Below are 25,814 nucleotides of genomic sequence, written 5' to 3'. Positions count from 1 at the left end.
TGACCTCACCGAAGGTCGGCGACCGTGGATCTTCACCAAAAGAATCCCAGCTTGTCTCATCGAAGGATCAATAGCGTATCCAGCTCAGCTGACAAAAGCAAGACCCGTTTTTCCAACCACCCATCGTGATCAACGAACAGAGAGGACAAAAGCAAAAACCAATCGGAGAACCCACCCCTATCAGGAACGTCATGTACAAAATCCCTTCGCAGAATAACATCATGCTCGGGCTTGGGGGGCTTGTGTACCGTACGGTCCTCCACCATGACCGTACGGTCCTCCCACATGGTCGTTTTCTCGTACGGTCCTCCCATGGCCGACCTCCGAGGTTGTCCACCGTCCTCCCATGGTCGTCCACCTAGGTCGTGCCCATTGGTAATGACTCATTAAGCCCATAATGCATATTAAGGTGTGATTGGTCATCATCAGGCCAACGAAAGGTAAAGGTCCATCACCAACTAGTATAAATAAAGTTCTCAGGTATGACTTTAAGATCACGATGCACAATATATGCATTACTTACTAGGCCAACCATTCGGTTACATTATCAATTTGAGCGTCAGAGTGTCTTTGACAGGTACCCGTCCACCCGACTTGGACAAGGAGAAGAAAGAGTGAGCAACATAACTTAGAAGATGGAAGACAACTAGGAAGTTCGTCCGATCTTCAAGACAACTTAAAATGCTTTAAGTAAGAGACTTCAATCCCATACCCGAAATAAGATTAATATTTTAATTAATTTTAAACAGTTGTATCGATGTTTTAATTAAAGACATTTCAAAGATTTGAATTAATATTTCCAATGATTTATATTTACTTTTAGCTACGATTTATCGAGATCCCATAAATTTGGAATGTTACATTTTGAAATAACAATACCTTAAATTTAAAATTTGCAAAATATCAAATTTTAAATTTAATTAATTAATTAAATTTATTTTATTTATTATTTTAATATTTTACTTTTGATTATTTATATTTATAAAAAGTACTAATAAAATATTAAATTATTTCATCAGAAAAGTCATTTTCTAAGAATAAAATGCAAATTTTTATATTTATAGAGGTGAAAATATATATACGGGTACAAAAGGAAATTTCCCTTGAAGTTTTTTTTTTCTTTTATTACCCTCTAAAAATTCCTCTTCATCTTTACTTTTTTATTTTATGAAAAAGACAAAACATTGTTGTATAGAAAATTTTGTTATATTGAAAACAAATGAGAACCAAATACAAATTAAAAATATTTGATTCAGGAGGAATAAGTAGAAGATAAAGAAACTAAATATACATCTAAGAAATAATACAATAAATCCATGTCCATCACTTAAAAAATAGAAAATAAAAATATTTGGTTAAAAAGAAATAAAAAAAAAGAGGCAGATACAGGACTAATGTATTTATTTAAAAATTAAAAGTATGAAAATTATAAAACAGATAAAATAATTTTGGTGTGTCTCTGACAAGGACATAGACACTCTTAATTTTGTTTTGCTAAGTGTATTTTTCTTCAACTGCTTTTTCTTATTCTTTTTCTCCCTCTTATTTGTTTTGCTAAGTGTATTTTTGGCTTGTATCAGCCTCTTGCAATGAGCACTTTCTTCTCTTAATTGAACTCTCCCAGAACAGACTGTAAAAATTAAAAAAAAAAACAGAAAAATAATTAACAAGCTAGACTTGTAAAACTTACATAGAAGAAATTCAAAAAGACACTAAAAAATGTTTGAAATCTAAGTATATAGCAGTTCAAGAAAACCATGAAATATGCATGAACTTACAAAGTCAAGAAGCCTTAAAGCAGCAGTCCGAGTAAATTTTCTAGCAAAAAGGAAGCAAGTTGATGCTTTACCCTTGCTGCTGCACCATTCTCTTCGGTATTCTGTTTCGTAGTATATATTATCTATGTCCTGAAAACAAATAATCAAACGTTTTTTGCACACATTTTCTTTCATGAAAGTAGAGTAAATGCACTTTATATGTTTGTCTCAAACTGAGAAAGATATGTTCATGAGTGAAGCATTTCTGCATTAGCTTTCTTACGATAGTACAGTTCAATGATCATCTTTTCTTCCAGGTGGCTCACACTATTTGTGTTTTATTGCATATTCAGCTCATTACAGTATCAACAACCAGGCACTGGCTTCAATTAGACTCACATAATACCTTTGCTTTATTCACAAAACAAAAGTTTCTTTCATTTCACATTGGTAAAATATTGTCTACTTTAGATAGAGCCCTCATGAATTTGCTTTTTAGTATCATTCTAAAGAGACCTCTTACTAATAGAGATATCTTACGTATATATAAACCTATATCCATTTTTTGTTTTATCTGATGTGAAACTTTGTTTGTATCCTACCAGGTGCATATCTTGATATGTTGTAGTAGGTGATTTATTTAATTGTTTGCATTCATTTTAGCTCCATTAGGAGGTTACCTACCTATCATTAACACCCATGATATCTTCCCAACAAATTAGTGTTATTGTTGAGATAAAAACGTTTGAGAATGTTTTTGGCTGCTAAGGCAAAATCACTGTTTAAGATGCAAGAAAACGATGATCATGGAACGGAAGTAGATTCAAGCAGTGGCAGTAAAGATGAAACCTTAATGAATTTTAGAAGCATAGGCGTAGCGTCTGAGTACTTGTAAGTCACTGGATGCCATCCCCGGCGCTCATGATCCCTGGAGTTGGAAATATCCCAGGCAGTATGTGTCAATGATCTTCGTGTGATTTCTGCTTCAAGGTCCTTTTGCTGCATTTTGGGAAGGCAAACACTCCAATAAGTAAATTGGAACTGACATAGTGATCACAAACATCAATTTCTTTAACCATGTGTGTTTTAGTGTGATGCTTTTTATTCAACTTCAAATAATGCAGCAATGTAAATTTGTAACTAATTCACTTTTTGAAACATCTAAAAACAGTTTCAGAAAATCTCCATTCCAGTTACTCTGTCACTCAAATCATACAAATCCAAGACCCAAAAAAGTATACAAAATTAGTTTCTTCTCAGCATCAGTTTTTTAGCATAATAAATTATGCCATAGCAAGTTGTTGAATTTAAGTGAATCAGATTCATGATAAAAGCCTGTTTCCTAGACAGAAACAGAAAGAGTGCAGATTGGAAAAGAAAAGGATCCTTACAGCCAGTAATGTCTGAACATAATGTTCATCTGGTATGCAATTATGGATCTTGGATGTATCAGCAGGCTTCATGAAGAAGAAATTATAATTAGTTAGTTGTTAGTTCATATAATTTACTAGAACCTAATTGACATCACATATCAGTTCACAATCAAATATTGAATAACTTCATAAGAAGAAAAATGATTTCAATAAAGAAAAAAGGAGACTGATTGAAGCTAATATAGTAAGGAAAAAAAGAACAACTTTAAATAATTATTAAATGCATAATTTCATATAGAGAACTTACAATGTACTGATCCCTCCAAAATTCTGGCAGTGGTTTTTTCTGCATTATTGAATCCATAGGTAAGAAAAACAAAGAAGAAACAGATAAGGGTGTCAGCATTAAGAGACAAGAAATATTAGTGGCTTAAATACTAAAAAGCAGATCCATTAGCACAACATGGATGCAAAGCCAGCAATGAGTTAATAGTTTTAATGATCAAGAATGTGAGGAAACCCTAAAGGGTGTAAAGGAAAACAAAGATGGAATGGAACAGACATAGTCCCTACAACTCTCACTGTTTCACTGTCAAAATTAGCACATTTGCTTAGGCCATTATTGATGTGTAAAACTATCTTTGTATAAGAGTCCAACATTTCAAAAAACGCATGCAATAGCAATCATCAAAGACAGACTGTAATTGACCTTGTCACCCATTACCTTGCAATATTTTTGAAACATTGGAAATACAGTTTCATCTTCCACTACAACCTTGGCATGTTTTCTTGTAAGAACAGCCCACTGCAGAAGAATATATAAAATAAGACAGGAATAAATAAGAAGGTATTATTAGGTGATGCATATCTTTTAGGAATTAAATTATAGCAAACTAAGAGCTACACTAGACCTTTACCTGAGATCCTTTCCTCCAGTTATAGACAGGAATAACAGGATCCATTTTTGGATTATAACGGCCTTCTTTTGTGTCAGCAAAGCTGTTCATATTTTAATGCAAAAAACGGTTAAATTGTGAGCAAATAAATTGCCAAGTTTAACAAAAAGTTTCCCTTTCAGCAAATTTAATCTCTCAAAATTTGTTGTATGAGGAATTGTACTTTTACACCAATAGTGTCACTAACTTCACTCAGTGGTATAATTTAAAAAGAAAATTAGGATTTCAGTTTCAAGTCATACAATGATACAGATTGAAAGAAAAGAAAAAGTGGTAACATTACAAAGCAATGTGCAGAAGCATAAGGCAAGTGTGTAACCTCACCTGTCCACAAAACTAGTTGATGCTGACATGATGTAGTCATAAGTATAGGTGAAGTTGTATAAAGGTATACAGCTGAAAAGAAATCAATCAACTGAAATATAGTAAGGTGCTAGGCTCAAGCATAGAAAAACATCAATGTAATTTATTCTACCAAATAATTAAGCAAACTGAAGAAAACCATACTTTCAAAACTGTGACCTAGTGCTGAGTAGTTATAGTGTAAGTCCAGAAAGTGATATGCAAAGGTATAAGGTCTAAAACTTTATAGCTGTTAACAAATTTATACCCTCACCTATCTGAGAGGAAAACAAAGCGTTCATTTAAAGGATCACTTAGCGCATGTCTAAGTAAAACGCGCTCAGCCTCTATCATGCTTGCTTCTCCCCACTCAATCTGGAAACAGATCCACATGAACTAAATAAGTACCATGAAGCTGATATGCATAACAAAATGGGATTGCAACTTTTTAGCACTATTTTCTGACAAATTTAGACAGCATAGTATAATTGAAAACAATAATTTAAAGTTTACTTTGAGAGAAACAATTTAAGACAGGATATACCTTAGATTTTTCTGACAAAATGAGATTGCAACTTTGTAACAACTATTTTCTGACAAATTACATACAGTTTGGTAAAATTGAATAAAGTAATTCAAATTTCACTTTTAGAGAAACATTTAAAAACAGGAGGTAGACTGAATATTCATTGATACTTGGAAGTTTGTGATAAGAACTATATATATTCAATCAGGTTTACATAAAAACAAAATACACAACCATGATCTGGGTGTACCACAATAAAATCCAATCAAATCAAAATATTCAACATAAATTCTAAATGGCACAGGTAAGAAACTCCAACAAAGAGTAAAGGAAGTCAGTCTTTTAGGATTCAACTGTTAGCCAGCAAGGAAGATATGTTTCCCAGATTTGTTAATTTTTTTTTAAAAAAAAATGCACTCAATTGCTTACATCGTTATTGGGAAAAATCTTTGCAATTGGGAACAATAAGTTTATCTACTTAAAAATCTCACAACAATCATTCTTGTTAGGCATCTGAAACATCAATCATCTCCCGAAAAGAAAAGAATTAAAACTTCTGAACAAGAACATTAAGAAGGATATCTATATATAACTACATCATATCAAGGGGATTTAATTCCATCAAGGGAATTGCTTCTTGTTATCAGACAGAGGACCTTTGTTTCCAGTAATTATTTTTGTCATCTGTTATACTCCCTCTGTTTCTTAACATGTGTAGTTAAGGTATCGCTACACAAACTAATAAAACCATTAACTTTCATAACACAAAAAGAACCGATGTTAAGCATAAGCAAGGGGTAAGTTACACCAAGTGTACTTCCTTATCAATATGAACACCACATAATATATCACACAGGGAGTGGATTTGTAAGCAAAAATATTCTGTTGAAAACAAAAAAGAAGACTAACCTGTACACTATTATTAACTTGCCGATTCAAAAAATAAGATGATTTAGTTGTTACTTTATTGAGAAGAAACCCTGGTCTGCAGTGAACAAAAATTGAGAATTTGCTATCGCCTCCCTGAAGAAATGGCACAAATGTTTCAGTAGGAATTACAGCCCCTTAATATAGTAAAAAAAAGCATTCTATGGAATAAAAACAATGTTGATCACCCATTGCTTTTAAAAACATGAAAATAAAGATCAACAAATTCACATATCCATTATGAACACTTTTAAAAAAGGAGGGTCCAATAGCATCTTAAAATGCAAACTGGCACTGATATTGAAATGTTGGTATGAACAGCAAAATAACCAACACTAATTTTACCAACAGTGCATTCAAGTAACACCAACAGAATACCATGAATAAAGCATCTCCCAATAATTATCAGCTAGCAATTCAAAGTGTCTCAAGCTCTAAATTGGACCAAAATAAATACAGATTCTATTTAATCATTAAGACATTGAACTAACCACAATTGATGTACCTCACTTTAGCCTCTAAACCCCCTATCAATTAAAGACTCTACCCCCTTCACACAAAGATTTGAATTTAAATTCTTTTCACAGTACATTATCAACAAATAAAATACCATCATTTGTGTTATTTTTAAATAGTTATTGTAAAAACCAACATACTCTTTATGGATATGCTATATTGAAAGAAAAAACGGATATAAAGCCACTCAATTTAATTAGGATCTGTTTAACCTCAACAATATATATTTTTATTTTAAGGAGAAGCAAAATAATAAGTTATAAATGTGAGCAAAACTTATTGTTTTCCCAAAATTTGAGATTAACTTATTATGTAATGACAAATATAAAATGATAGCAATTTGTTTCAATCCAAGGCATAAAATGACCATGTAAAAACTCTTTACATTGTTATTATTGACAAAAATAAAGAGAAATATAGAAATAACTAAACGTTGTGATACTAAGCTATAATAATATTGATATCAAATAACTAAACTCATTTGTGCTGCTGTAACTGAAAAATATCAAATATGTCAGCTATAAAATAATGACTAATAAAAGTAGCTGCCTTATTTATTTCCATGATGTAGAGGTCAATAACAACTAAAAGAGAAAAGAAGGTACCCTAAAGAATGCATCCCAAACCATTTCCAAAGGTAGCCTGTTCCGTGCAATGAAGAGAAACGCAATCTTGGGGCCCTGAACCTCAGGCTCAGAAACAAAATGGCGTTGCAATGAAACCAACCCCACAACATGATTGTAACGTGTCTGCATAAACAAGAAACTCCCAAAACAAAACACCACAAAGATCAAAGCAAAAAGCTTCTTCTTCCACCTCTGCTGAATCACCTTACGCTTCATATTCTATCTATCTTCGCCCCCTTTTAGCAGCTAAAACTGACCCACCATTTCAAACTCGTTCAGCAGCAGAATCACATCCTAAAAAACGAAACTTTGACCATCACTTGGATCTTGCAGGACTCAAAGCCAGAAGATCCAGCCAGATCCATGGCAACCCAATAACCACAAAACCCAGAAAGAAAAAATTTGACCAAGCTCGTGAAAAGAGGAAAATACTACACTGACCCAGAAATCAATACAAAGCAACTAACAGTGGTAAAAAAAAAAAGAGTAAGGTGCTTGTGAGGTTATGAGCAAAAAGCTTATAGATTCTCTCTCCAGAGAATTGTTACTTGGAAATGAAACTGAGAAATGAAGAAGATTTAGAGAGTGAGAGAGAGAGTAATGGAGTGTGTGTTAAGACTAAAGAGTGAAAAGTTTGTTGGTTAGTGGTTATTATTAATTTGGGTTTGAAAAAGTGAAGAGTGTCTCCTTGTTCTTGTGTCGTAAAGGTGCTACTTCTTTTTCAAGTTGCGTGTGCATCTGGATAACAGAATACTATGATTGAGATATGAGAGTTCTTTAAAAAAACACACAAAAACCAAAACTCTTTTCTCTGTAATGTTGAAGCCTCTCAGTGTGTTTCTTTTTTTTGGTTATCAAAGAATGCAAGAAACTGAGACACTATTTCAATGCAAGAATGTAAGAAAACACAAACAAAACCAACTCAAGAAGAACCATTTTGCTAATATTGGTTAAGAAATTAATATTAGATTTTCTTTAAATGAATTCAAGATATTACTATACAAACTATTCAATTATAGAGTGCCATGCATAGTCATTTTATATACGTTTATGATAAGTATTGTAATCATATTAACATGATTTCTAATCGATTGTTAGGGTAAAAAATTTATAATACTTTTCTTTACTTTTATTCTTTTAAGTGCTTACTTACTTGGATGTAATAAAAATTTTTACAATATCAATAACTCAGAAATTATTTAAACTATGCTTTTTAAGATAAGTATTATAAATATAGAAAAAAAATGTATATAATTTATAATTCCACGAATATAAAAAAAGGTGCATGTACTTGTATTATTTTTAATGTTTTAATATTAATTTATATTCATATATTTTAAGTACAACACGTGTATTATTATTTTTTGAATAATAATAATACTGATATATTGATTATATTCATGAAAAACTTTTGACTTCAAGACTTCGGACAACCCTAATATAAATACTTGCTTTAATATATAAAAAAATCATTTAATCCTTTAAATCTTATGCCTTGTATAAGTGCATTTTCTAACTTTAATTTAGTCTTAGTTTCTAAACTCTTGTGTTTTAATTAATCCATGAACCATATATTTATTTTAAACATCTAAACTTTATATATATAATGATATTAATTTAATTAAAACTATTTGACTCGTAATATTTTATTACGTGTTCACAAAATGTCAAAAACATTTAGAGTAGGTGTTAGATAGATAGTTACACCACACCAAATGGAGGTTGTTTGTAACCAACCAATGATGACAAATTTGATAAAGTGTGATTCATAAAATATAGTCATTAATAATTTCTATTTAAGACATTATATGTGCACGTGATAACAAAGTAAAACTTATAGTCATCTGTTCACAATTTGTTGTTTTTTTAGATCTCCGGCGTGTCACGAAATTTTTTTATAAGGATTAAATGTTTTATTCTCTGTTTATATAGTAAAAGTTTGATTTTTTTTCAGTTTTATTATTCATTTATTTGTTTATTTGATCTTATTATTAATAAAAAGTTATCATTTCATGTCTTTCAACTTTCTTTGTTTATTTTGTATCTTTAATTCCAAATCAATGACATGTGAGTAATTTGCTTCAACTTTTTATAAAAATTAATTAATTGACTATTATAAGTTGCTCTAATTACAAATATTAACAATTAAAATATATATATTTATATTTTATTTTTAAAAAATAACTTTAACAATTAATGAATCAAATTTAACAATATAAACACATTATTAAAGTTATCCACATATACTATAAGTATTATCAAATTTAATAATTAACTACATTATTTTTATAAAATAATCATTTTAAAATTTAACTATTATCAAACTTTTTATCATCAATTACATAAATAGAGAAAATTGCATGTTGAGAAACCCACTACCTTAAGAGTGATGAGTGATTAGGGTGTTTATTTTTATTATTAAAAAAAAGTCCATTACTTGTTAGGTGTGCTTTATTCTGAATCATTCTGACGAATGTAGATGAATCTCTATCCAATATTTGCCTCATCTCTTCTCATATGTGTGTGATGTTACAACTTACAAGCAAATAAATGCTCTAGCTGTTTGAGCTCTTGCAGCTGTTCTTGAGCTCTTTTCCTAATTATAAACAATTACTTTCAGAGAAGAATGGTGTTCATTGAAGATGATAACACAAAAACTAAGATAATAAAATTCTCAAATTCTCAATTGAATAGCAGTCTGGCTAAGTAATAGTACATGTCAGCATGGATGAAATAAAATGTAAATACACAGTGCCCAGCATGGTAGATGAACAACACCTACATAGAGGTAAGTAGCACTGTTCCAAGCCCAAAGGGATTCCACCCACTTCCAGTAGTCACCAACATTAATACCATAAAAATCTTCAAATGCAACTTTAAGTAAAACAAATGCAACCGGAGGAAACACGACAAATCCTAAAGCAATATTAAAAGAGGCCCTTAGTAAGGTTCTCCAGCTCCTAGCTTGGATATCAAGCTTCAATGGTCTAGCCAATAGACAAATTGGGACAATAAGTAAAGCCCCAATTTCTGCAGTAGCAAAGTTAATGACGGACATGAGAGACAAACCGATGAATGCTGTTGATATAGTTACAGACTTTAAGCTAGCCCACTTGTTTTTCTCGAGTTGAGACGCAGATGCTTCGGCAATTGGACAACCCAATATCAAGTATAAAATCAGCAAACTTAAAATTGATAGAAAACCCCACAATACAAAGTTCATCGTTAGGGTGGTATTGGGGAGTTGACGTAGGAAAAATGGGAGTAAGGAGACAACAACACCCCATAAATGAATGACCAAAACCTTCCTAGCGGAATTCAACCATTCCCATGATTTGTGGCTGCCATCAACTTCTAAGGTGGATGGGTTTTGGGGATTGGAATTACTAGCATTGGCATGGAGATAGGCAGCAACTATCGGAAGTGGTGCGACAAGTAATGCAAATGGAATCATGTAAACTCCAACCGACACAAACTTACCAGGAGATGTCAAGAGATACAAAAAAAATGACTGGTGAAACTTCTCAAGTAGGTTGTTTATTGAGCGTATGACTCCTTCAATTAACCTGCAATACGTACAAAACATTTTGGTTACGGTGATTAAAGATATAGATCTTCCGATTGCGTGCTTTATAATATACCCAACAAAATTTTCTTCACGTTAAAGAACTCAAGAATTTCCCCTGTTTAACAATTTATGAAAAATACTTTTTTGGAGTTTCTTCAACTTTCCCTGCCTATATTTAACAGTTTGTGAAAATACATCATGTTATATCTAACGACAGAAACTCAACCGAGCGTTCAAATAACTATCCAGAACTTTTCTTTCTTTGGTTTCAAAAATAAGGACAAGATGTTCATAACTTTGTACAGTTTCATTACTATAAGTGGCAAAAATAAACAGTACATTGCATATAATTTAAAATGAAAAACATGTCAGACTTACAACAATTTCATCAACAGCAAGCCATTTATTCGATGGTTGATTTTCAAAATAGTTATACAATGCAACTCGCATGTGTGGCACATACCTTCCACCACGAAGTATGAATTCATTACGCCTGTACAGTTTAGTAAGAGAAACTTTTGGTGAAATTTCCAGAGTGATTGCATCAACTTGATAATCACGGAAGGCACCATGAGGGCCGGTGGGAACACCCAAACCCTGAGAGGAATAATATACAGACAAAGGATATTATAAAATGGTCACAGGGAATATTGTAACAAACATATTTTAGACAGGTAAAAACAAAACACCTGGTAATACAATGAACTTGCCAGTGTTGCAGCACCTTCAACATACTCAGAAGCAGGAATACCAAACTTCCATTGGGGATTTAAGCTTCTAGCGATTTTTCCCAAGGATTCAAATATAACACCAAAAGTATTGAGCCACCAGGAGTCAAGCAGAGACCACATCTTCTTCACTTCTATCCGCAATCCTTGTTTATGCACTGCCATATAATTTACAATATTGATAAGATCAAGGTTTGGCATCTGGCCGTTGGTTGCTTCTGCATAAATATTAAGACTGTCTTCATACCGGTCACCTTGCTCAGCAACTTTAATTACAAGAGCTGCTGCCATAGTTCCTGCACGTCTAAAATCACCATTTAACTTTCCATCCAGATAAAGACCCTGTCCAAGTTCATTAAAAGTGCTGCTCTCATTACATGCTTCACTAGTAACTACATCAACTTTGTGGAAAACAGGGGCCTGATATTCTCTTAGCCAAGCAGCCACTGCAGAATATTCTCCATATTGTGAATCAGCCACAAGCCATATGATATCCTTTGCCAGCCAAGTAACACGCGAAAGCAGCGAGAACACAGAGTAAGCAATGCCCAAGGACACAGCCTCACCCAAACCAACTTTGCTTCGATTGTAAGGTGTCACCAATACAATAGCTTCCTTTCCATCCCCACGTGGTGCCCTAATAATTCCAATAGTGTTGACTCCAAACGAAGAACAAGTTCCATTTTTGGAGATTATACCTGAATCAGGACTGGTAAAGAAGTGCAGTGGATGGAACTGACTGAATTGAGGGTAAAACTTGTGGAAAGTAACTTCCGCATCCAAAGCTGACATATACTGAGCAATAAGCTTTTGACTCTCACTGTATTAAAACACAACAAATAAATTATTTCTTCTTTTTCCTTGCGAAGTTGTATAAAGTCTCTTATGATAACACGAAGGAAAGAGTTACATAGGTGAGGCCATGGAAGTGAACTCAAGATCAGTTAGGTCCTTGATGAATTTATTTGCATCTGAGACATGGTGAGTAGAAAGCATGTTGTATGCAGAACCTGCAGAAGAACCAAGTAAACAATAGAATTAGTGAGTAGGAGATGAAAAGGTATGCCGTGTGTTTGGTTGTTTGTTTGCAAGCATTCCAATGTGTGTAGACAGAGAAGTATGTCAGTTAGCACTTCTGGGAAAATTTCTATTTGAGGCTGCACAAATGAAAAAATAAACGAGCAGGCAGTAAATTGAAAATGAAAATGACCTGGCATAAGGGCATTCTCGGAAATGTAGGTATTCTTGGCAAGGACAGGGAGAAGGAGAAGAGCCACCACCCCTGCCAGGAAACAAACCAAGCTGGAAAGAACAGAGTTTTAATTAAATTCAAATCACTCAATGTAATACTAACAACAACAATAATAATAATGTTAACCAGTGTCTTTAGAGCACTGATTAAAAACTCAAAAGCACTATTTAAAGTGTTACCAATGCACCTCCGCATCATTTCCAATGCATCCCAATACGATTTCCAGTAAAAAAACGTTCAATTATTGAATTCTTAATAGTCTTACCCTCAATAATAATAGAAGTACTAGTAGTATTAGCAGCAGCAGTACCTGACAATATTGCTGTGAGAGATGAGAAAGATCCCTAAGCGTACAATTGGGCGCACTCTTGGTTTTGCACTACTGTTCTCATTGGCACCCATGACTTCCCTCCGGTTCTGATCCATACGTCACAATTACAGCAGTCAATCCAACATGCCTAATATTCAAGCACTAGACCTGTCAAAACAGCCCATTTCATAAGATTTGACCCATGTAGCTCTTTCGTTCGTTCCTTCAATTAGGATAGGATGGAGGAACAAAGAAATTATACTTTGTAAAAATTAAAGGATGATCTGAGGTTGAAAGTAGAGGGGGATGGGAGATCATGTAGGAAAAGGGGAATACAATAAGCAGGGAGACTAATAGGGGGTTTGAAGTGAGAAATCATAGTTTATTAGATATTGACAGAGAATACTTTACACATAAAGCAAATATCACATAACTGAACTCCTTCAGTGATTTAATGAAGTTCCATTTTACTCTGTCTTCACCTTCACGAGGGAGCAATAAATCACTTGGATATCCTCTAAAGTGTACACATAAAGATTGAGATTGAATATAACAGTTGCGGAAAGATGATTTCTATAAGGGCCACTAAAATGTTTGAAGTAAATCAATCCTCTTCGAAATCTCCTACTTTTTAATCTTACATGCTTCCCCTACTTCAGGCTCTTCATTAATTTCTTCAATAACAACACCACCAAACAGGTAGAGATAAAGAGGAAACAAATCTAAAAAGGTAACCTTCACAGGACATAAAATCATTAACTCTACGTTGCTCTTAATCATTAACTAATGCAATTTCATATGTGTATGAAGCATCAAACTGATGAGTTACAAGAAAAACGAAACACATTACAAAACTCACTTTCATATTGCCACTTACAACACAACCATAAAATCAGTTTGCGTGCGTGTTTATTTCTTAATATCATTTGAACTTTACAACTAAGATGTCGTATGCAATATCATGGCTGCAACATCAAGATCGCAAGTCTACGTTCTCACATCCTCGAACTTAGTTAACTCGCAAGTATAATCGTTTTTAGTAGGCTCGAATGAACTCGAGCAAACGCGTGTAGAATCGCGAGTTTAGAGTCGATTCAACGAACTCGGTTGGACACTAACAATAGCAAAAAAACAACACTGGAATTACTCGTTTCTAGGTCACGATTTATGCAGAACGCACCTGGGTAAGTGATTCACTGGTTCTATCTTGCAATTTTCTGTTCTCCTATCGCACCCACAGATCCGTGTTGGTGCCTTTCTCAGGTCTTTTTGCGTTTCCACATTCTCCTTTGAGTTGTCTTTGATGGCTTCTGCGATCTCACTGCTTTAGTTTCAGGACAACGAATTCAAGGGATATTTTTCACATACATAAATTTCTTACATTATTTTAACATTATTTTTTTTTTATTTAAAAAGATACAAAAATTTATTCTTTTATAATTATTTTATTATTATAATATATCTTAAATAAATATAACTTTATCATTTCTTGAAGAATTAAATTAAGTTAAAATAATTATTTAAAAAAACAGTAATTACAAAAACGATTTTAAGAGAGGACGTAATATACGAGAAAGTTTGCATTAATTTTTTAAACAAATTAAAAATGTCATATAAACCTATATATATAGTTGTGACAAAAAAATAAAGTATTTTGGCTCTGTTGATATTAAAAAGTTTAATAATTAAGAGAAAAAAAGTTGAATGTGTATTTGTGTTTAATTTATGACTCAAATAATTAATAGTAAACATGTGTTAATTGCAATATTTTTTTTATATATTTACATTAGCTCATTACGTTTTCATTGTTTAAGATAAATTTTTTTAATGGGAGTAAATAAACCCAATTTCATTTAAGTGTGTTGGATCTCAAATTTGGTTTTTCAAAGTTGATAAGTCATCTACTATCATCAATTCTAATAACAATAGAGACACAACTCATTATAGAATGTGGAAAAGATCAAACATAGATCAATTTCTAATTAAACTTAAACTTTTATAAATCTAATTTTAATTTTAAATTTATATTTTAAAAAATGACTATTTCATCCAATACACAAATATATATATATATATATATAAGAGTCAAATAATACATTTGTACAAGTAAAGTGATACCATGACACACTTTTACATTTATTTGACATAGAGTACAGGAGTAAAATGGTCATAAAAGTGTAAAGTTTTGTATTTTTTGAAAAAAGAAAAGAATAAAAAGTAAATATAGGTAGTGTCAAATGAATGTAAAAAATTTATGTGTGTCAAATAATCATTTTTCTTTGTATAACAACATTGCAAGAGTTACTACCCAAGTTTTTGAAACATGAAAAATTATAAGTTTCACTCAGGTCATCAATCAATAAGACACATATATAACAAAGTTTTTTAAGTGTAGAATAAACAATGAGAAGCTGATAAGTTAATATCTGAAAGCTAATATAAAACCGCACTTAAAATTATGGCTAACCACTCCCACAACATTAATTAAGAGGAAAACATTAGCAATGACGATAATAGGGTTCTTATGATTTGCACTCATAGTCGTGGGAGGTGTTGGTGGAGGTGGCATATCTGTCATCATGTTTTCCTTCATTGTTGAGTTTGATCCAAAATTAACAACTCCAAATTATTTATACAACAAATCACTCATTATCTCTGTCTAATGGTTCTATAACAAATTATTTTAGATAAAAGAATCATTGATTGTACCTCTTGATTTCACAATATAATGGTTACATACCTCTTTTCAATAAGTGCAATAACCTACTTTCGATCTTATCTCCAACAAACACCATCACACCCCTAATGCAATAGTGACACCCGTACATTTTTTTGCAACAAAATCCCAATGAATCGAAAGAGAATCGTGACGCCACAACCGTACCTTATGCTCAAACAAAAATAAAATGGACCATTTGATATGGCACAAACACGTAGAAGTGTTTCCTCTAAACTCTACGGAGGTTGCACGTGGTGAAACCTAAAAGAGAAGATGAACAATAGGTGGAAAGGTAGATATACATCGTAGATTGGAAGAAAAATAGGTAATACAACTTTCATTCATATAGAAAAGTATATTTCGAGAGTTATTGGTGACAACTTTGTCATTTAAACTATTCCAAACAAACTAAATTAATCACTCTTACTAATGTAGTATAAAGTACAACTCAAGTCAGTCCAAGTGTTGTGAGTAGATTGGATGTAAAAGAACATATTTTGGGGGTTTTGAAAGTAAGAATAGAAAGTAGTAAAAATTAAAGGCTAGAATAATTAAACAACAACTAACACTATGAAAAACAGGCTGTGAAACTACAAAAAATAACTAAACCGAAACATTCATGAGGTATGTGACAGCAAAAAGAAAGTGCAGCGGGAATTGAAAATAAAACTGTTAGGAGATAAAAACAAGTACTATGTCGTCAACTTAATGAAATCATAATTTAACCATAAAGAGAGTTATGTAGGCTAACGTGAGAGGTTTATAACTAATAACCAAAGAAAAACGAGAAAATAATGGAGAAATATGGAAAGGATGAGTGTAAATTATGTCTCAACAAACATCCATAAATTAAATTAGAAAACTCTCTTTTCTTTCTCTTTTGATTTCTACTTCTCCCTCTTCTTTTTCCATTTTTTTTTCTTTTGTAATTCAATGCATACCACTTTTTTTTTTTAAAAAAAAAACAAATTTTTTCATTCATAACACCCTTGCAAATTTTCACAACACATTAAAATAGTAAAAACAAATTCATCACATCTTTCCCCACACTTAAGCTTCTCGATAGGTACAAAATAGTTTCAAGGTTCCTCCAAACTCTAATGTTGGGTTGATCATGACTTTTAGGTCTTGGGCTTGTAATGAACTAAGAATTCACAAATTTTGGTATTGGAAAAAAGTTGATGGTTTCACTTCATATTTGTTTAGACTAGTTCTTCCTGAATTTAAAATCTATATAAATAAAATAGAAAATTTAATGGATTTTAGAAAATGAATTTTTAATGGATCAAATCATACTTAAACTAGACTAGTTGGGCAAAAAATAATTTTTGCCCACTTTGATTTTTGTTATTTTGGAACAAAAAGAAATTTTTGTTGGTGGTTTATACATGTGCCATTTGCCTAAAGTGTTTCTTTGGTGTGTTTTTTCCTCGTTGTTATATGAAACACATGATACAATATAAATGTATTTTTTTCTTTGTTTTTTTTTTTTACTTTAATAGGTATTTTGATTGTGGTTGTAGGATGATAGAATATGTCAATAGGAGTGAAATATGTTAATTTTACATACACGTGAAGTTAAAGAAAATAACAAAGAACTTTAAGTATGTTAAATTAAGACACATTGTAGTGTTTATTATAAATATATTATTTTTATTGATATCATTGTGCGACGAGATGCAACCTTTTTCATTGATTTTAATAATTATTTATAAATATTGAAAAATAATAAGGCGGGAAAAAATTAGAACAAATATTTGAATAACTAATTACACAGCAAGTAAACATAATACATGTATTAATCTTAACAACATATATACTTATAATAGGAGATAGTCACAAACCTTTCAAGAAAATAAGTTATCATCTTAGTTCAAACTTTAATGAAAAATGAAAACATGTACATATTTAAAAATAACTTTTTATGAGAATTTATTGTGTTGGTTATAATTCATTTCACATGATAAGTGTCACAGTGACATAATTGTAAGTATGATAAGATTTTATATGTCAATTATCATTAAAATTGACATAAAAAGATGAACATGATGACAATTTCGTAATAAATTACAAAACTTTTTTATGTCTTGTTATACCTAGAATTAACATAGAAATTTAGAATAGTGGTAATTTCATAAAAAGGTAAAATACTTTTTATATTTATTATCATTAAAATCGACATAGAAAGTGAGAGGGTGACAAATTTGTAATAAAGTTAAAGACTTTCTATGCCACTTTGTCATTGTATTCGACATGAGATCTTTAATCCTTTTCTCTCCCCATTTCTTTTCGTGCTTCACTACACCTTTTTTAGGGTTTAATCCTTTTCGACATCCCTATTTATGTACGAATGTCTCAGATGGGTCCTCGTTTTCTAAAGTGTATCAAAATGGTCCTTAATTTTGAAAATTGATATCAATTGAGTCCTTTCCGTTAAGTTGGCTGGACGGCGTTTTAAAAAAATTGATGAGTGGATGCTGAGATGACGAACGAACGCTCGTCCCACCAGCGAACGAACGCTCGTCCATCAGCGAACGAACGCTCGTCGACCACCGAACGAACGGTCGTCCAGTGTGTAACGAACGGTCGTCCAGCAGTAAGAGGTCGACGAGCGTTCGTATCAATTTTCAAAATTAAGGACCATTTTGATACACTTTAGAAAACGAGGACCCATATGAGACATTCGTACATAAATAGAGATGTCGAAAAGGATTAAACCTTTTATTTACTTTCCTCCTCTACAATGCATCCTCGTCATACCATTGTTTCTCCTTGTCTCATCGAATTTTGTTCTCCTCACTCTGACTATGTCAGCCTACTCCATCACTAAAAATTCCCAATTTCTCAAACCCTAAGCAACAACTCGTGTACTTCAAGATTTGCGCGTGTAGGCGTGTGGATTGGTGCTCACGTGCCTCTACACCTAGCTGAGCATAAGCCCCACCATTTTTCTTTTCAACATGTATCAGTGCTCCTAACATTGACGCCAATTGCCACCCCCATCAAATATCGCAAGATACAAGACCACTTATAGGAGTTCTATGAGATCTTTTCGAGGAGCTCTTCAAGTACAATGAAATTGAAAGCATTAATGTTTGAGACAACATGGTATGATCCTCTCCCTGATCATAATCTCAACCTCTCATTTTCTCATTCTCATGATATTTGAACATTGTCATTTTTAGGTGGGGAATGTATACGTTTAATTTAAAGAGGAAGAGCATGCTACTGATGTAGTTAGAAACCCAACTGGAAGGTTTTATGTCGATTATTTATATATTTTCTTTTGATTCTATGCGATTTCTCATTCATTATGTATTTTCAAGGTTTATGAATGCACATTATTATCTCTTTGTAGTTTGAATATTATGTTTTTTTATAGTTTGTATGAGTGTAAAATGTTTAATGTATAACATAAAAGAGTTTTAAACACAACTTGGAAGAGTGAATTATGACTACTAAAAATCGCAACAAAAGTCACAAGAACACAAATAATGAACATAAGAAAGGAATTAGGACCATCAATTTAATTTCAATAATTTTGTTTTGAATTGAGTAATTTTGCTACTTTCCAAATTAAAACCAAATTTAGTTTTTATATAAATATATTGATATTTTTATTGCAGTTGACATTTTTATTAGATATTCCTGAAATTCAATTATAAATTATTATTTATTTAAATTGAATATAATTCTTAATTTAATTATTAAATATAATATAATTATTGGAATTGTTTTAGAATATAATTATTAAATGTATATTTTAGAAATATAATTATTAACTTTATGTTTGATTTTTACTATAAGAAATAATTTCAAAAATATCTATAATTAAATAAAATATTTTTTGATTAATTTAATTTTTTTAATAAAAATATGATATTTATATAAAAATTAAATTTAGAAAGTGAGAAAATTCTTAATTAGAAAAAATAAATTAAATTGAATTAAAATAACACACATATGTATATATATATATATATATATATATATATATATATATATATATATATATATATATATATAAAGACTAAAATAAGCAAGGTCATTAACAGAATCCCAAACTAACACTAGACTTGTGAAACACTATTAATTTAACACTAGATAATTTCCTTTTAAATTAAAAAAAAAAAAACTCACGAACAGGCATGTAATATATACTATTGATATGCTCTTAACTATTTAACTTGTTACCAAAATGACCGAATTAATCAAAACTAGAATCTTATACCATATTAAACAAACGTGTAAGGAAAAAAAAAATAGTATGTGAGCCTTAACTTTTATTCATTGGTGTTAAAAGACGTGACTTACTTTCTAGTTTCTTTTCTGGAAAAGAAAAAAAAAAAAGAATACTGACATTGCTTTCCACGTTCCACTGTTTCTTCACTCTGCTCATATTCTTCTTCTTCTTCGCTTCTTAAAACCCTAAACCCTTGAAATCCTCAACAGAGCAGCATCAAATTCAACTATTCCCTCAACTCTCTGCAATGCAAAGTTCTGACTGAGTGCTGTGAATGATCGTTCTGAGCCACGCAAAATGACGATCGTGGCCTTGTTACTGAGTTTTCTGGTAGCGGTGACGGTGGTGGTGTCGCCGTCGCACGCGGCTTCCAGTGGTCCCCACATTGCTGACGTCAACTTGCTCTTGCCGCCAAAAATGACTTATCCAGTTGATTACCGGCTCCAAGGAAGCGACGGCTGCTTCCAATGGTCCTCTTCCGTTTTCAATCATACTTACTCACTACTATTTTATATTCTTCGCAATTTTGAAGTATATTGAAAAAAAAAAAATAAGAAAGAACTAGGTGATGTCATTTCAGTTCAGTTCAGTTCTCCATATGATAAAATTAAGGACAAAACTTAGATGCATGCAGTGGTAGCACGAGTGTTGAGTGTTGAGTGTTGTTAGTGCTGTTTTCGGATCAGAATTGGATTTCACCTAAACGTGGTTGGTGAAACTCCTTGTAAAACTGCAGCTGCCGTGGTATCTAAGTATTTTTGTGATAATAGCATTGTTGAGAAAACTGAGGCATATTTTCTTGTGTGCTTTCATGTGTAGTTTTACAATGAAAACTGAAGTTTTACATCGGAACTTGTGCTGGCTTTCAATGATAACATTTGTTGTGCATACTACTGGAATTAAACTATAATTCTGGATGGAGAATAATATCTGAAGCATATAAGAAACCTCATCTAAGATTTGTCCGAATTCTTTTCATATAAGAAAGGCATGAGTGAGTTTAGGCTGCATTTTTTTTTGGGTTTTAGTTTTCATATCACACTTTTATTTTCTATAAAAAATCCTTGCTCTGAAAGTTTATTTGAAAATGGAATCATTATATTGGAACACAACTAGGTCAAGTAATTTAAGTTCAGTTGTAGTTTGATAATTATTTTTATTAAGGTTAAATATGTTTTTGGTCTCCAAACTATTATGAAAAATTATATTATAAAATATTTAATCCTGTATTTTATGAAAATCATATAAAACTTCATTTTCCAACAATGTGGAGTGTTTTTATGTGTCAAATAGAGTTCCACATGGAGACATAATATAACCTACACATATCGATTGTTGGGAGAATGTTTTACACGACTTTTATGAAGTGTTTAACGAAGTACTTTATAATCAAGTTTAGGAACAAAACAATTTTTTATAACAATTTGGGAATGAAAAACATATTTAATCATTTTTAGTAAAAGAAAGTTTAGTTAAAACGAAGGTTTGGGAAATTAAGATGTGTTTGATTGTGTCTTTGTATTTTAGTTTTTAGAACTATTTTATGAAACAACATCTAAAGCTGACTTTTGGAACATATAAACAAGGAAGGATATGTGAATTGGTTTAGAAATTAAAGGGGAGATATTAATTTTTGATTTTTTTTTTAAATTACTCTTATCAAACAAGGCTTTTGTGAAACATTATTCCCTGGTTTTTCTTATAAAATTGTTTTTCTCAAAAAGTGATTCCCTTGTTTTCTGAAGTGGTGTTTGTTGATTGGTTTTGGTTGTTATCCTTTGTTATTGAGTTGATTATGATATTTTTTGTGGTACATACTTAGGTCATGGGATCATCATGACATTCTGTCTGTTGAGCCTGAGTATAATTCAACCAGCAAGTGCTCAACTAGTGCAAGAATAAGATCCATTTCCCCTTACAGTGGGCGGAAGGAAACTGCTGTTTATGCTGCAGACTTGAAAACTGGGATTGTGATTCGCTGCAAAGTCTTTATTGACAACATATCACGAATACAGATATTTCATAATTCTATTAAACTTGATTTAGAGGGGCTTGCCACACTACGTGTTCGAGCCTTTGATAATGAAGGTATCTGTGAAATCTTGCTAGTTTTGTACTTATCATGGGATTTTCACGCATCATGAAAGTCTGACTCCATTGTAAAATCTTGCCTTTACATAACCATTCGCTTGAAAATATGCTTTCTTTACCATATTTTTTTCTTGAAAATTTTAAAATGAGCTTTAATAAACGAAGAATGCATACTACACTATGGCAGGATTGACATTATAGGTGCTATGAAGCTCAATTTACTCTTTTCTGCCTTTTTAGCAAAGGCATTAAACTTTTCAGCATTTATTTATTTGTCTTGATGATTCTATATAATTATTTCCAGCTTAAAGTTTTGTTAATTTCCTGTCACCTTTTCTCCTCAATTGGGTCATAAGATTGGAAATATTTATTGAATTCCCTTGTGCTGCAGAAAACGTATTTTCTTCATTAGTTGGCTTACAGTTTATGTGGAGCCTTATGCCTGAAGCCAATGGATTACCTCATCACCTTGTTAATGTTCCACTAAAGGATTCTCCCCTTAGTGATTGTGGGGGATTATGTGGTGACTTAGATATACAAATAAAGCTTGAAGACAATGTAAGACTGCTACTGGCTGGTTTAAACAGGTTAAGTCATTGTGTTATTATAATAATGCATATTTAATGTTATATCCTACTTTTTTTTCCTGGTCCTGTTTTGCAGGGTGTATTTTCAGATCTTTTTGTAGTAAAGGGAATTGAGATTGGTCATGAGATTGTGTCAGTGCGTTTGCTTGAGACACAGTTAAAGAATTTAGCTGATGAGATTGTTCTTACTGTTGCTGAAGCTATGTCCCTCGATCCTCCTTCACCAGTTCTTGTACTTGTTGGTGCAGTCATTCCCTACACCCTTAAAGTCATCCGTGGAAATGTTCCTGAAGGTTTTCTTAAGTTGTTTACTTTTCATTCAAATCTAAGTGCAAGATGTTTAGAAATGTAAATCTGATATCTATGTGATTATGCTGTCAAATTGCAGAATTGGTAGTTAAGATTACTAATGCAATTGGTCATCCATAGATGGGGAATCCTCATTTTTCTATATTTTGGGAGAATTTTTACCCTCCTTGTTTGTTTTCTTTTAACAAAATCTTCTAATTTTCAGTCCTCCTTAAAATTACGCTCCAACTTATTTTCTAAAGCAAAATTTGTAGTGTTAATGTTTTGTTTGGACTGTATTTCAGTCTATTTAGTACCATTGAAAGATTACAGTACAGCAAAGGTGTATAGGTCTCATAAGGTCCATTTCTCTGACAGGTGTGTTCTGGGCCACAAGATTTTTAAATCAAAGAATAATCTGTTCCTTCATCTGTAGGCAGCTTAGAAGCTACTGATTAGATTATTTCGATTTTATGTAGAATCGTGGATCTCTCTCAATGTTTTGGATCAGTACTATATGTCTAAGTTGGAAGATCTTTTGTCTATGTTGGAAGTTGTTTTTTTTATTAGGTTTAGTGGTTTGGGCAGTAGAAAGGAGAGAATGATGTTTCAAAATTGCCTTTTTTTTGTGAGTGGATATTTGTCTTGGTAACTTTTCAGTAATCATTTTGTGATTAGCTGTAAAGCAAATATTAGATTATGTTTTATTTTATGGGATCTTTTATTGTTTTTGTTTTTTAATTCTTTGGAGGAAATCAAACTTTTCATTCTCCCTTGACAATATCAACAAATGCCGACAAAACAAGAGAACCAAGAGGAATTTCCTTGACTTTTTACACTATACAAATTTCTTTTATGTTTTTGTTCTTTTCAAATACCATCATAATTTGGTCTTTTTGGTGGAAAATAGATGTGTTCTTGTTAGAAATCTCACATTGATTGGTGATATTGCCAAATTGTAAGACATAAGTTGATGCAAACCTCAAGTTACTTTTAGGTACATTTATAAGATTGAGTTAGACTTATAATTCATTTTCTAAAATAGTATAAGAGCCTCTTTTATCGAGGTTTGTTCCAACTATTTGGTTGCTATTGGACTATCCAGAAATATCTAGTTCCACACTTGAATTGAGATGTCTAATTCTCTGTGTGTGAAGATGTGTTGGGAATCTTTCATTGACTAAAGATATGACTAAATTATAGTACATATAGAAGTATAAACATCATCTTTTAAGCTAGTTTTGTAAGATTGAGCTTAAATCTACTTTCTAAGAGCTCTAATTTGGAGTTCTTGTTTTTCTACCTGCTGTTGAATGTTCTTTAATATATTTTCTTCGGTCTGCAAGGATAAGGGGCTAAAATTTTTTACTTTTTGGCTGTTGCTTGGTGTATTTGAATGGAGCAATGAGCAAGAGACCTTTTCCAGATATCCAGAGGACCAATTTGCTTGTTGGTCTATGCAATATTCTTTGCTGTTGTTATTTTCTTCTGTAGAATTCCTGACTTTTCATCTTTGCATTTTCGTTTTGTTCTTATATGTCAAGCAGAAAAGTGATGATTCAGCTAATGATTGATGCTAGTTATACTTAAAAGAATTTTTAATTGGATATTGTTTACATCTATATGAAAGTTAAGATAACGGTTTTTTTATCCAATAACTTTTATATTTTGTTTCTGCTGTGATGTTTGTCAGCATATTATCAAGACTCTTACCAATATTTTGCTTTGGCATTTGCAGTGGTTACTTTACCCTCACCACATCACCAATGGTCTGTCTCAAATGCTTCGGTTGCTCAGGTCGACTCAAAAACAGGGTTAGCATACGCATGGAACTTGGGCATGACAGCTGTTATTGTTGAAGATACTAGGATTGCTGGCCATGAACAAGTGTCTTCATTGAATGTGGTCCTACCATCTTCTCTATGTTTGTATATATCACCTTTATCTAGTTCTGGTGATCCAGTGGAAGGAGTAAAATCTAACCCTCTGATGACCCGGTGGTATGTTATATCTGGCCATCAATATCTTATCCAGATAAAGGTTTTTGCACAGGATCATCCTGCACAAGAAATTTATATTACAGAGGTAGTTTTCATGATTCTACTTTCATAGCCTATCATCAATGGTAAAACATATTTACGTTGGCTCCTTAGATTTTCAAGGACATTTTTTTAATGTATCTGATGGGACTCTTATCTATATAATAAATTTACTATTGTGTCCTCTCTTTCAGAAAATGAAATAAGTTAAAAAGGAAATTCTTGTATAAAAGAAAAGGGATACTATAAATTGTTTTATTATCGGCACAACTTTTCCTTGATTGTATTGCAATTCTGTTTTATGTTCCCAAAGTTGTGAGATCTTATCTAATGATCTGTACGGAAGAGGACAGACACAAATGAAAGTGGCTATTGTGCATTATGTATGATATAGATATAAAACCTTTTCCTATCAGCCCAAGGTTGTGGTAATTGATTATACATCAGGCCGTTTCCAAATAAAGTACATCTCTAGTGTTGCTTGACATTTTTGTTTTTGATATTTTCCATGTACATTGCTAGTCTTGTGTCTTCTGTTATATTTGTGAGTAATACGTCTGTGTTGGAACTTCCCATTTATATTCATTGTGTTTTCTCTTATATGAATTGCTTTTGTTTCTATCAATAGTTTTCAACATTTATCTTTGCATTGCAGAATGATGATGTTAAGGTTTATGATAATGATTCTGATCAATACTGGAAAACATTTTTTGTTTCAAATGATATTGCTGTTAAACACGGCTGGCGGAATTCTAAAATCTTGGAGGCTTATTCACCAGGACTTGGAAAATTGACAGCTTCTTTGAGCTACCCTGGTGGGGCTGATGACAAAAAGGAGGTGACTGCCGTTTCATAGAAGCCTTATAAGCATATTTTTCTGTAGTTCATTCCTCAATTATTTTTGTCTTTTAGTTGTTGCACCATATGTTGCTTTGTGGTCATTTCATTCTTCTTTTTTTTGGGATT

General features: G+C 32.0%; 3 protein-coding genes across 4 annotated transcripts in view; 1 reads left to right on the top strand and 2 right to left on the bottom strand.

Moving 5' to 3' along the window:
- Positions 1-1,262: 1,262 nt before the first annotated feature.
- Positions 1,263-7,677, bottom strand: LOC124829012 (Core-2/I-branching beta-1,6-N-acetylglucosaminyltransferase family protein). Its single transcript, XM_047302434.2, has 11 exons — positions 7,003-7,677; positions 5,864-5,977; positions 4,703-4,803; positions 4,411-4,482; positions 4,048-4,129; positions 3,855-3,935; positions 3,438-3,476; positions 3,149-3,214; positions 2,607-2,756; positions 1,779-1,907; positions 1,263-1,630 (listed from the first exon to the last, which is right to left on the bottom strand). Exons 1-11 carry the CDS (start codon positions 7,237-7,239, stop codon positions 1,607-1,609), a joined length of 1,095 nt encoding a protein of 364 aa, XP_047158390.1. The 5' UTR covers positions 7,240-7,677; the 3' UTR covers positions 1,263-1,606.
- Positions 7,678-9,681: 2,004 nt separating this feature from the next.
- LOC124829003 (GPI transamidase component family protein / Gaa1-like family protein) lies at positions 9,682-14,227 on the bottom strand. Its single transcript, XM_047302422.2, has 7 exons — positions 14,062-14,227; positions 12,882-13,049; positions 12,530-12,621; positions 12,230-12,329; positions 11,281-12,139; positions 11,055-11,188; positions 9,682-10,589 (listed from the first exon to the last, which is right to left on the bottom strand). The coding sequence occupies exons 2-7, from the start codon at positions 12,995-12,997 to the stop codon at positions 9,743-9,745; spliced, it is 2,148 nt and encodes a 715-aa protein (XP_047158378.1). The 5' UTR covers positions 12,998-13,049; positions 14,062-14,227; the 3' UTR covers positions 9,682-9,742.
- A 5,681-nt stretch (positions 14,228-19,908) lies between these two features.
- The window catches only part of EMB3012 (embryo defective 3012), a 32,562-nt gene continuing 26,656 nt past the window's right edge, over positions 19,909-25,814 (top strand). For both annotated transcript variants that reach the window (XM_047302402.2, XM_047302410.2), the window contains exons 1-6: positions 19,909-20,313; positions 21,666-21,931; positions 22,326-22,492; positions 22,598-22,814; positions 24,548-24,894; positions 25,504-25,686. In XM_047302402.2, coding sequence (XP_047158358.2) covers positions 20,141-20,313; positions 21,666-21,931; positions 22,326-22,492; positions 22,598-22,814; positions 24,548-24,894; positions 25,504-25,686 — 1,353 coding nt within the window. In that variant the 5' untranslated portion in view covers positions 19,909-20,140. The remainder of the gene's footprint in view (positions 20,314-21,665; positions 21,932-22,325; positions 22,493-22,597; positions 22,815-24,547; positions 24,895-25,503; positions 25,687-25,814) is intronic.

Source organism: Vigna umbellata, chromosome 4 (assembly GCF_029865625.1).
Source record: "Vigna umbellata cultivar VRB3 chromosome 4, Vumbellata_1.0, whole genome shotgun sequence".
Taxonomy (NCBI): domain Eukaryota; kingdom Viridiplantae; phylum Streptophyta; class Magnoliopsida; order Fabales; family Fabaceae; genus Vigna; species Vigna umbellata.
This window is presented reverse-complemented; position numbering and strand designations above follow the sequence as displayed.